Source organism: Mobula birostris, chromosome 9, assembly GCF_030028105.1.
Source record: "Mobula birostris isolate sMobBir1 chromosome 9, sMobBir1.hap1, whole genome shotgun sequence".
Classification (NCBI taxonomy): Eukaryota; Metazoa; Chordata; class Chondrichthyes; order Myliobatiformes; family Myliobatidae; genus Mobula; species Mobula birostris.
Genome location: NC_092378.1, coordinates 134905563 through 134918998, shown reverse-complemented (window position 1 = coordinate 134918998; position 13436 = coordinate 134905563). Strand labels below are relative to the sequence as shown.

At 40.5% G+C, this 13436-nt stretch overlaps 2 protein-coding genes across 2 annotated transcripts in view; one reads left to right on the top strand and one right to left on the bottom strand.

Moving 5' to 3' along the window:
* stub1 (STIP1 homology and U-Box containing protein 1) overlaps window positions 1-13436 on the bottom strand; it is a 51406-nt gene that overhangs the window by 12483 nt on the left and 25487 nt on the right. The window contains exon 2 of the mRNA XM_072268897.1: window positions 3750-3948. Within this exon, the coding sequence (XP_072124998.1) occupies window positions 3750-3948 (199 nt within the window). The remainder of the gene's footprint in view (window positions 1-3749; window positions 3949-13436) is intronic.
* jmjd8 (jumonji domain containing 8) overlaps window positions 1-13436 on the top strand; it is a 63315-nt gene that overhangs the window by 44119 nt on the left and 5760 nt on the right. The window lies entirely within an intron of this gene.

Genomic DNA, 13436 nt, shown 5'->3' with positions numbered 1-13436 from the left:
AAAGGAAATGGGGATGATCCAGGTAATTTATGGGCAGTGAGCCTCGTGGCATTGATAAAGAAGCTATTAGAGAGGATAGTGAAGGATAGGAGTTACGTGCATTTGCAAAGACAGGGTGTGATTAGGGACAGTCACCATGGCTTTGTGCAGGGCAAGTCATGCCTTACAAACTAGAAAGGATTTTTTTGAGGAGCTGAGAAAATGGAAGTTATCTTCAATTATATTAGAAAGGCTTTTAATAATGTCACTTATGGTGGGTTGACTCTGAAGATAAAGATATATGGGATCCTGTGGAAGGCTGTTCTTTTGGCTGGAGGTCCATGGCCAGTGTTGTTCCACAAAATTCAGTGCTAGAACCTGTTATTTGTGATATATATCAATGATATGGATAAAAATGTAGTTAAGTAGATTAACAAGTTTGTTGAGGACATCACGCTCGTGGAGTTGTGTGGAGTTTAAAAGCCGTTGGTGTAGAAGAATCTGCACTGACTTGGAGGCGAGTGGTTTTGGGTTCAAATCTGGCCAGCTCCTTGTACGTTTTCTATCCGTGCTGGATTGAGTGTCAAGCTAACAACTTGGCCTCGTAAAAAACAGAAAACTGCTAAGGAAACGGCAAGGTTGCCGCCCGATGCGCCACAAGGTGCAGGGAGAAACAACAGGTAGAGTTTAAAGAACAATAAAAGAAAACAGTGGGACATACATCAGTTACAGATATGGGCAGAGAAGTGGGAGATGGAGTTTAATCCCAACAAATGTGAGGTGTTACACTTTGAAAGGAGAAAGTATACAGTTAATGGTAGACCCTTTAATAGTACTGAGGTAGAGAGGGATCGTGGGGTTTAGGTCCATAGTTCATTGAAATTGGCTACACAAGTGGATAAGGAAGTAAAGAAGGTGTATGGAACACTTGCTTTTATTGGTAGGGGTGCTGAGTAGAAGAGTAAGGAAGTCATTCTGCAGCTATACAAAACTTTAGTCAGACTGCACTTGGAATATTGTACACAGTTCTGATCATCCCATTATAGGAAGGATGCAGAGACTGTGGAGAGTGTGCAGAAGAGATTTTTCAGGAGGTTCACCAGAATCCATTCAGAGTCCTAAACTGTCCTGACTGGTGACACAACACTTCACCTGTGAATCTGTTGGGGGCCATCTACTGTATGCAGTGCTCCCACTTTGGCGAGCACCTTCAGTCCATCCGCAAAAAGTAGGATTTCATGGCAGCCAACCATTCTATTTTCAATCCCCATTCCCATATGTCAGTCCATGGCCTCCTCTACTGGCATTCTCAGGTTGTAGGAGCAACATCTCATATTCTATCTGTATTGCATGAAAATTGGTTTCTCCAACCTGTGGTAAATCCTCCCCCTCCCCATCCCCTCTTCTTCAATTACCCACTCTGGCCCTCCTCTTACCTCTTCTCTTCACCTGGCTATCACCTCCCCCGGGTGCCCCTCCTCCTCTTCTTTCTCCCATGGTCCACTCTCCTCCCCTATTAGATTCCTTCTTCTCCACCTCTCACCTGCTAGCTTCTTGCTTCATTCCACCTTCTCCCACCCACCTGGGTTCACCCATCACCTTCTAGCTTGTACTCCCCCCCACTTCATGTTTTGGCTTCTTCCCCCCTCCATTCCTTCCTTTCCAGTCCTGATGAAGGGTCTCGGCCAAAACATTGACTGTTTATTTATATCCACTGACGTTGCCTAACGTGCTGAGTTCCTCCAGATTCTGTGTACGTTACTCTGGATTTCCATCACCTGCAGAATCTCCTATGTTTATCAAGATGCTGTCTGGATTAGGGTGTTATGAGCTTTAGGGAGTTGGACAAATTGGGTTCTTCTCCCTAGAGCATCGGAGGCCAAAGGAGAAACGTCGACTGTACCTCTTCCTAGAGATGCTGCCTGGCCTGCTGCGTTCACCAGCAACTTTGATGTGTGTTGCTTGAAATTCCAGCATCTGCAGATTTCCTCGTGTAAGAGTTTTTTTTTTAAGTTATGAGAATCATAATCTTCTCTCCAGGGTAAAAATATAAAAAACCAGAGAACATGCTTCTAAGGTTGGGGTGGGGGGGGGGGTGATATGAAGGGCAGATTTGGAAAGAGTGAGAGAGTGATAAGTGCATGGAAGAGGTTACCAGGGATGGGAGTGGAATCAGGCAGTTTGGTGCCGTTTAATGGGCTTTAAGAGAGACACATGAATATGAAAGGAATAGAGGGACATGGATGATACACCGGAGGATGGCATTTGCTATAATTTGGCATCAATGCTGAGTTCATCCAGCATTTTACGCGTGTTGCTCAAGATCCGCACAAAATTAGCCTGTACATTGCTGTATTATTCTATGTTCCATGTTCTTCGGTGATTACAAAACTACAAAGTTGTTGTACAGAGCCAAATAGATCACTTATTGCCTTTAAGGAGATACCTGCTTACCATTACTTGGCCTGATCCATCCAAAATGCAAATCCAGACATTTCAACTGTTCTGAAATGGCTGACAACCTATACAGTTCAGGAGCAATGAAGTATGGGCAATAAATTCCGGTCTGGTGAGCAACTTCTACTCTGAATAAATAAAATTCTATTTCACAAAATTTTCTGAATTAGCTTCATTATAAAGTTCTAAAAATTTATTTCAATTTTGCTCTTTCTTCCTTTGCTTTTGAAAATGTACTGAAATGTACTGCAGTTCATTTTTCTACAGAGCTTGCCTTTTTTTTCCATCTCTGACAAATATCTTACACTGAACCTTCACAATCTTTTGTGTTCACTCTCCTAATGCAACATGAATGATTCGCAAGTTGGCAACTCATCAGCAAGTGACATGTTTTTGGAACGGTCATCAATGAAGTAACTTATGAATGGCACTGAGAAGTGATCACAATTAAAACAACTCTGCTTTAAGTTTTTCACTCTTCTATAAAAATTATGTCATTAAAATATCTCCTCTTAACTAGTAGCTCTTGGGTAGTGTATGAAATTATTTATAGGTACTTTGCAACACTCCATTAACCATTTAACTATAGTACTAAAACAATACTGTATACACCTCAGTGTCTTTGAGAGATACCAAGAAATTGTTCTATAGAAAATACCACAGCAGCTTATTATGGTTATTCTTCTGAAACTGAGCATATGATGTGATCATGCACAGGAATCCTACGTCACATCTTCTGGGAAATACCATATGTTGACATGAAAATGAGAATTTTTCAACAGTCTACTTCACATTTATCATGGACAATTGATGCGATTTGGTCTCAAATGTCTAAAGGAGAACTGTGCTTAACTCAAAGGTCACAGCAGAAAAGGCCAGTGTAATTACATAAAGACTCGAGGTGGACAATGATGGCCTCATTAATTAAACGGAAAAGCAAATCTCATGTCACCAAAAAATATAAATGTAAAAAAAAGAGGAACGTGTTTCTGAATCAACTTTCATGAAAGATGATGAACACCAATAACACTTCCCAGACTTGCAAATATACTGACATTCCTTCATGTTGTTGGGTCTAAATACAGGGACAGCTTCCCCAGCTGTATTATGGACATTCTTTCACTGAAAGAACTTCAGCAGTTCAAAAAGGTTTCTCACCATCAAAGGCAAAAAGGGATGAATAATAAATTCTGGCCAGGCTAGGGAATTCCTCGTCCCAAAGAACTGCAAGAAATAAATCCCTTCATATTTCCTATTGCTGTGGTTCTGTAAACAATTACGCATTGATTATTAACAGAAGCCGGACCCCTGACCTCTATTCAGGTTGCCGATAGCTTCATCATAATTCTCCATTTCCAGCAGGCACTGTCCGAGGAAGAAGTGAGCCTTAACAGACTGGCTATCTAATTCCAGGGCATGTTTACAGTCTGCTACCGCCTTATCGAACTGCTGCATCTTCACATAGCACAGAGCACGGTTTGTGTAGTACACTGCCACAGATGGGTTACGGTTCTGAAAGACAAACCAAAGTAGGTATGAGATTGAAGTAAAAACTGACTGGTATACTCAGCAAACAAAAGAAAAAGGCTAAATGAATGTGGTTTCTAACAGAATGACAAATATTGCATTAAAAGTTAACTGATGCGCATTCTTAACTAAAATGAGAAATCGTTTCTGATTTTTACAGGAAGTAGAAGTTAGTAGCAGAGTGGATAATAATTTTAAAAATCAAAGTATAAATAAATGTAAATCAGTTAAAGAGAGTAAGTATTAATTTATTCAATGTTTTAAGAACTGAGAAAGTATTTGCAATGTCATGGAACCCTCTTTATTTAGTTTCATTGAGAATGAGATCAGTACATTTCCTCAGCACGTTGCTTTGGAAAAGATGAACAAACAATGGGAAGAAAGCACATGTGCTCTAAAGAATTTCGTCCAGTAAGCAGTGCAAATATCTTACACTGAATCATTACAATCTTTTGTATCCACCTTTTGATATTTCAGAGCCTTTTCACCTTCTACAAATAGCTAGTCAGCTTAATGATGGAAAATTCTCCACTTGCTTGGGATAAAGCGATTATGAGGCCCCTATCAGTGGAGTCAACCAAGTATATTGCACTCTTGCTGTCTAGATACTCAAGCCAAGGCAGTACGATATGGAGAGCAAGCTGTTGCCCATGTAGTAGCCTCCCACCACCGCCCCCCCCCCCGCAACACTGCTGATGAATCCAAAGCAACAGCAGAGGTCAATACAGTTTGGCATCAGCGGCATTGCAGGAGTTGGCAGTCAGCATTAAACTCAACGTGAGACTGCTTTAGGGACTCCAGTTCCAGATACTTCCAAGGGTTTTACTCCCAAAGCCTTCCCTATGAGTGGGTAAAGCTGCAAGGCAGCAGAGGTTAGAAATCAATTTTCCTTCTCCAAAATGAGTTGCTAACCATGGCTGATGAGCCCACCTTTACAAAGCAACTGGCTTTAAGGTTCAGTAACCCACCTTTGCCCCTTCTCCTGTCAGTAGAAACAGTTCTGCTGGGCTTAGTAGTTAAGGCACACGAGAAGGCCAAAAGGTTACCTCTAGTTCTAGTCTCACCAAGCCTCAGTAGAAAAAGCCTGTTTGCATTTACCCTACCTATATGCCCCGATACAAAATTATATATTTTGTATAAGCAATTGTAATTATAAATTCATAAAAATAATTGGAAGCAAATCAAACCATTAAATAACTGGTCTACCAACTACAACAATTTGCTTTTATATGTAACTTAAATATTCTAAAATTCTTCACAGAAATCACTTTAATTCCTATCCCCATTCCTGTCCTGACATGTCAATCCAGGGCCTCCTCTTTTGCAACAATTAGGTCAATCTCAGGGTGGAGAAGCAGTACCTCATAATCCACCCAGGCAGCCTCCAACCTGATGGCATGGATATCGATTTCTCCTTCCAGTAGTTTTATTTTCCCTCTTCCTCTTTTTCCCACTCTGGCTTCTTACCTCTTCTTCTCACCTACCTACCCCCTCCCACTGGGTTCCCTCTTCCTTCCCTTTCTCCTATGGTCCATTCTCCTCTCCCATCAGATTCTTTCTTCTCTAGCCCTTTACCTTTCCCACCTACCTGTCTTCACCTATCACCTCCCAGATAGTACACCTTTTAATTCTGGCATCTTTCCCCTTCCCTTTCAGTCCTGAAAAAGGGTCTCGGTCTGAAACATCGACTGTTTATTCATTTCCATAGATGCAGCCTGACCTGCTGAGTTCCTCCAGCATTCTGTGTGAATTACTCTGGATTTCCAACATCTGCAGAATCTCTTGTGTTTATAATGCACTATTACATTCACTTACAATTTGTAACAAAAGTCTGTCCAATGATTCCCATATAAATTCAATTAACAGATATGCAACTTGTAAGATAACACATTAAAACAAGATGTTAACCCTACTATAAATCAGCTCAAATTTCTAACTTTTACAATACAAATCAAAAATAAAATAAACTTTGTAAAACAACACTTCTAGTGGATCACCAAAGGCATTTGCTAAAATTTGGATCCACACCAGTCTACATATTCATTAACTCCATCTTATTTCCCAAAACTTTAAATGAAAAATCAAGTGTAGAGGAGTGGATGTCAAAACAAACACTATTAAAACACATTCCTTTCTCTTTCTGTCCTGAGCAAAGGTTTAGCACATTAATCATTAACTAAAAACAGTTATATTTTATGTTTGCCTCCAACATTCTGCATATTAAAAGCAATATTTAAAATAAAGTATATTCCAAGTTTCCTCTAGGTAGATGTTGAAATTAACAGATAAATGCTAATGTAGTGTATTTAAATTAAGCAATCTGATATAGGAAATATGAAATATTCATAAAATTTATCATACACTGATAATTGGAAGATGTCAGCATTCTTCTTTTGAAACGAATTACTCTTTCTCAATAGTAAAACAATGACAACAATTCCGGAATCAGAATCGCAACACAGATATCGATTATAGGCTGAGGTCGTTAATTATACAGATATTAGTCGATTCTTATATTGCAATGTACAAAATGCCAACCACACGTCAAACTGGTCAATAAAAAGACAAATTTCAAAGTACATTTGTTAACAAAGACTATATACTATATACAACCTTGAGATTCATCTGCTTACAGACACAATATAAAGAAATCTAATAGAACACATTAAAAAAACCGTCAAACACCCTATGTGCAGGAGAAAAAAAACATCATGCAAACAATAAAAGTAAGCTAATAACAAAATATTTCTGGATCCAGAGCACAATCTGATGGTGATTACTCACCACTTTCATTTATTTTATTTTTGTTTGTCATAAAGCTAACGGAGATGAAAAGTAAATTGGATTAGAAAAAATATAAGATTATTGCTTGATTCAGCATCTTCTATTTGATTAGATGGTAATATACAAGGTTTCAGGTATAAAACTTATGATTCAAAAACGCGATTCAGTCTTTGATTTAATTTGATGATGTTAGAAAGATTCTTAGGAGCGCAGCAGCAGCAACGTAACTGGTACAACAGATTTCATCAAAATCATTTGCTCTGACAAACCAGATATCCATAAGTACTGAAGCAATATTGAGACATTAGGCCTTGATACATGTGAGGAAGAACACAGAGCACGTTGGATTAAATTATTAATACTGACAAGAATATTGGCTGTGTGGTTGACTGAGGAGAAAAGCTTAGAGACAAGGGACTGCAGATGCTGGAATGTGGAGCCACAAACAATCTCTTCAGGAGCTTGGTGGGTCGAAACCCTGCATCAGGACCAGTCTGACGTTTTGGACTGAGGTGTCAATCGTTGTATTCCTCCCACAGATGCTGCTCAACCTGCTGAGTCCTTCCAGAGGAAACTTAGAATAGACAGGCCAGTTGTGCAAGAAAGTGTCAAATAGAAATCATTCCTCATTATTAGATAGGCTGCGTTTACAGATTAGATAGGGTAGGTTTATTTTCAGTTGAACATAGAAGGTTAAGAGCTTTATAAAATTATGAGAAGATATGTAATCGGAGTTTTTCTTTCCTTCTGGGGCAGGTAAGTCGAGAACTGGAGGGCACAGGATTAAGGTGAGAGGAGGGAGTTTTAAAGAAGATCTGAAGGATTAAGTTTTCTCACACACAGCAGGTCATGATTATCTGGAATGAGCTGCCAGAGGAGGTGGTAAAGGTAGATATAACGATATTTAAAAAGTGTTTAGAAAAGTACTTGGATAGAGCAGGCATAGAAGGATATGTACCTATCGTGGGCAAATGGGTTTAACATAGATTGGCACCACAATCAGCATAGACGAGCTGGGCCCACTTCTGTGATGCATGATTCTACGAAAGACTGAGATGATATAGCTAGAGCAATGCATGTAAGGATATTATGTAGTGTGGAGGAGTAAAGGGACTTTTGAGTGAATGTCCGAAGGTCAATGGTAAGACAGGTCAGTAAGATAATTATTAACAACATTTAAGAGATATTTAGATAGGTACATGGACAGGAAAGGTTTAGATTTATGGGTCACATACTTTATACTTTGTCACCAAACAATTGATACTAGAACGTACAATCATCACAGTGATATTTGATTCTGCGCTTCGCGCTCCCTGGAGTACAAATCGATAGTAAATATTAAAAATTTAAATTATAAATCATAAATAGAAAATAGAAAAGGGAAAGTAAGGTAGTGCAAAAAAACCAAGAGGCAGGTCTGGATATTTGGAGGGTATGGCCCAGATCTGGGTCAGGATCCGTTCAGCAGTCTTATCACAATTGGAAAGAAGCTGTTCCTAAATCTGATCATACAAGTCTTCAAGCTCCTGAGCCTTCTCCCGGAGGGAAGAGGGACGAAAAGTGTTTTGGCTGGGTGGGTCGTGTCCTTGATTATCCTGGCAGCACTGCTCCGACAGCGTGCGGTATAAAGTGAGTCCAAGGGCGGAAGATTGGTTTGTGTGATGTGCTGGGCTGTGTTCACGATCTTCTGCAGCTTCTTCCGGTCTTGGACAGGACAACTTCCATACCAGGTTGTGATGCACCCTAGAAGAATGCTTACTATGGTGCATCTATAAAAAGATGCACATGGATAAATGGGATGAGCATGGATGGGTAGCTTGGACAAGTTGAGCACAAGGACTTATTTCTGTACTGTATGACTCTATAACTTGGAGTCTGAGCTCAAGATTGTTCGACCTGATTGCAAAAAAGGCAAATCTTGCCTATTCCATCCTAGCAAGTTGCACTAGCACTGATGTCACTGTTAACAAACACAGTGCCATCTAAAAACCACCCAAATCCCAACGCTGCTACATGTAGTCACTGGCCAAATACCTGGCATCACAAATGGACAGCCAAACAATGAAGTACTATCTGAATACACACGCCAAATCAGATGGGTCCATTTGTAATCAGGCCATAATACTTTTGATCCTTCTGTCATGTACCCCGTGACGGGGATAAAGAAACCAGCAGAAATAGAAACCACTTTGGAGTCCAGCATTGCTATAAGCTAATAATATTTATTAGCAACTACGCAATACAGTAATATAAATGAAGATAAATCACACAGGTTAACAATGATTATATATAAAAGTACGTAAATCAGTAAGTGTGGAAATATATGTCTGGGATAAAAAGATACAGTCTTACGATGTTGAGTAAAGTTCAGTTCAGTTCGTGGTATGTAGTTGAGTAGTGATGAGAGACAGTGCGAGAGAGAGAGAGAGAGAGAGAGAGAGAGAGAGAGAGAGAAAGAAAGAGAAAGAAAAGTCTTCAGGTGAGCTGTTGCCGTCAATCTTCTCGTCGTCCTCCGAAATCCTTCACAAGTCACCAACTGTGACTTTAAGCAGGGGGACCGGTGTTCCTGTGGTGGAGCTATCACCCCAGCAAGGGTGGACACATAGACAACTCCCCACCAGTCAACCTCTTCTTCACCGCTGGAATAGCAACTTGGATCGATCCACCTGATCAATCCTCCAAAACCCACTTTCTCTGCGGGCACAACAATGCTCATTCAGTGTCCAGATCATGTGTCTGAGGTCTGTATCATCTGACCTCCTAATTATCTCACAGTACTGAGCACGTCCATCACAGGGTTTTAAACAATACAGGGAAAAACATCAAATGACAATCTCTTTATCAACTTTCTCCGACCTTCACTACAACTTGCTTCCATCACATTACACTAAATAACAGCATGACCTTGCAGGTGCTCAAATGTCCAAACAAAATTCAACAAACTAGCTCATCCTGTCTCAGCAGGCCTCTGTCCTGCCAGCAGGGTCAAAGGTCATGCAACCAATCCAACCTTTTCCAGCACTTTATCCAAAAGTCCAGGAACAGCACTTTCCCCATTACTTCCAGCAAAACTGAATTCACCAATTTCCACTTCATGACCAACTTGTAAAACACGGTCAAATACAAATGACTGAGAATCCTCACATTCCACTGGTACCAAAGTTAACCCCTTACTCACTGAACCAAGTCCATCTGACACACAAAAACTGCTTTCCATTCCAACCAATTCAGGCACCTCAGACTTCAGCTGAGCCTCAACACAAGGTTCAGAATCTTGTGAACTCACAGGTACTTCAACAACCTGAACACATTCAATCGGAACAACTGCCTCTTCTGGGCTGTCATCACTTGTCCCAGTTTCAAATTCCAGGTTACCCTGATCCTCCCAGCTACTCTCTGGCAAACTCTCATCTGGAGTTGACTCAACCTCGTGGGTGAAAACTTCTTCGTCTGCTTTCTCAACAGACCCCTGCAGGGTAGGGGCATCCTTTGCAACTGGGTATGTCCTTGCCTCATCAGGAACACAACTTTTAAATTCATCACACAAAACAAGCCCTTCCAAGCTGTAAATATCAACAGGGTCCGACACTAAACATCTTTGCTGCAACCTCTCCCTTTTAAACTGTCTCTGCCTTTCTGCCACATGATCTTCAAGTTGCTATTTCTCCCTCTCGAGCTGTCTCCGTCTTCCGCCTCTTCTCTCTGTTTCTCTGCCTCTCTGGCCTCTCTCTCGAGCTGTTTTAATTTCAATTCATGCTCCCTTCTTAATATTTCCAACAGAAGCTGAAACTCATCCTCAGTCGGTTCACCTTCCCCAAACAACTCTAATGCCTCCTCATCAAACGTTCCCTTATCTATATAATATTCAACTATTTTTCTTTGAATTTCTACTTTCGTCATACCTCTCTTTACCTCAACTTTCAATTCTTTAGCAATGTCTCGCAACTCATACTTTTTAGTTAACTTAAAAGTCACCAGGTCTGGTGATTTCAGAAAGTCCCTAACATCCATTTCTGTTGTTTTTCCACACAACCAAATCAAAAGGGATTTTCCCCCATCAATTCAAATCAGCCTCCCCACCAATTTGTTCATATCCTGGACTAGCCCCCAATCTAATGTCACGTACCCCGTGACGGGGATAAAGAAACCAGCAGAAATAGAAACCACTTTGGAGTCCAGTATTGCTATAAACTAATAATATTTATTAGTAACTACACAATACAGTAATATAAATGAAGATAAACCACACAGGTTAACAATGATTTTATATATATAAGTACATAATAAAAACCAAGCTTCTTTAAGTCTAGGGGTAAAAAGATACAGTCTTATAATGATGAGTAAAGTTCCGTTCAGGTAGTTGGGGGGGGGGGGAGGAGAGGGAGAGGGAGAGGGAGAGGGAGAGGGAGAGGGAGAGGGAGAGGGAGAGGGAGAGGGAGAGGGAGAGGGAGAGGGAGAGGGAGAGGGAGAGGGAGAGGGAGAGGGAGAGGGAGAGGGAGAGAGAAAGATATGAGTTTTCAGGTGAGCTGTTGCCGGCGATCTTCTCGTCGTCCTCCGAAATCCTTCATAAGTCACCAACTGTGACTTTAACCAGGGGGACCGGTGTTCCTGTGGTGGAGCTATCACCCCGGCAAGGGTGGATACATAGACAACTCCCCACCAGTCAACTTCTTCTTCACCGCTGGAATCGCAATTTGGATCCATCTGCCTGATCAATCCTCCAAAACCCACTTTCTCTGCGGGCACAACAATGCTCATTCAGTGTCCAGATCATGTGTCTGAGGTCTGTATCATCTGACCTCCTAATTATCTCACAGTACTGAGCATCAACTGTCATTCAAATAATCCCTCCTTCCTTTTCTCTGAAGAAATGCAAGCAGGCAACAAGTCCTTGAAAGTAACATCAATATTGTCCTGTCGGTCACCATAGCAACTTTCGAGCTGCTCGGTGCTGTCTCCAAACCCAACTCAGTAGAAATCCAAAGTTACTTCCAATGTCTTAAAGTGACAGTCCAACTGTTAATCTTCGTCTCTCTCTCTCTCTTTTCAAAAGCAACATCGGTGGTAAATAACTCTCTCTCTGTCCCTCCTCAAACAGTTAATAGGGGCACTCCTGGATCCTCTCACACTTCCCATATCCACAGGAACACGATCTGCCAACAGGTTTGTGGCAATGAATAATGGCATCCCTCTGGATAACCCCCCCCCCATCCTTTATTCCACAGCCCACTGTCCTCTCCTATTAAGATAGACATTAAAATGGCTTCTTCAGCCCTTAATCTTTTCCACACATCATGTCCCAGCTTCTTACTTCATTCACACACCCACCTTTCTGCTCACCTGGTCTCACCTATCACCTACCAGCTTGTACCCTTTTCCCTCCCCCAATCTTCTTATTCTGGTTCTGCCCCCTTGACTTTCAGTACTGATGAAAGGTCTCAGATTGTTTATTCCTCTCTACAAAAGTTCTATCAAACTGTTAGATATTGACCTGCATTTCTACAAATGGAATTTCCATCTTTAATTAGGTTTAAAGAAACACTGTATCAACCCATTAGCTGTTGTTCAAGCACTACAATATAATTCATAGGGATGCCCAATAATCAATCAACCTCAGGACCAGACTATTATATCTGGGATGCCAAATTCCATTTCAAAATGCATATTCCATGTCAAATTCTAAACTTACACAGAATTTACACCAAAAGTAATTTCTATTATGGCAAACTGTATGGGACCATACTCCCAGGCAATTCTTAACGTACTTCATTACACTCCATCCTTCTGACCATGTCTAGGCCTGTCCAGTCTTTCTTGGCAAACTCTGTTATGGTAATATTTTTGCAAAGATTCCTTCCACAAGTGGGGTCCTACCCACACAGCCTTGATATCCTTTATTTATGAAATTTAACAATTTATCTGCAACAGCTACACATTCAGGTAATAAAACTGTGCACCAGCTCTACATAGCATAACATTTTCCCTGGATGAATGGGGCAGGTTCAACATAAGGATTTTAAAATTAGGTCAATACACTAAACCTTTTCAAAAGTTTATCAGCTCATTCTCTGTTAAGAGTAGCTAATGATCATGGGGGGAAAAAAGTCCATCCAGAAAATCAGAGAAATCAACAGTATGAAACAGAAAAAAAAATTGCTACAGAAAGGTATTTTAAAATAATACAGTGAATCCAGAAGCAATATGTGAGATAACCTGAAAGCACAAAAACCTTTTTAAAAATATCAAGTTCACCAAATTTAGTGGCAACAAAGCATAATAAATGGGATGTAATTTCTCTGGCTATTACCTTAATTCATCTGTGGGGCGAAATAGGTGATGGAATACTGCAGAGAAATCAGCACCCAAGAAAGAACTACTAATCCAAATTGCCCAGTGAGGCTGGATTAGAAACAGAATCAGGTTTAATATCACAAGTGTATGTCCTGAAATTTGTTAACTTTGTGGCAGCAGTACAACAGAATTAGTAATAATAGGTTAAAAATGAGAATTACAGCAAGTATATTTATTAAATAATAGTGCAAAAATAAAACATTTTTAAAAGTACTGAGGTAGTATTCATGGGTTCAATGTCCATTCAGAGGGCAAGAAGCTGTTTCTGAGTGTGTGCCTTCAAGCTCCTGTACCTCCTTCCTGATGGTAGCAATGAGAACAGGCCATGTCCTAGTGAT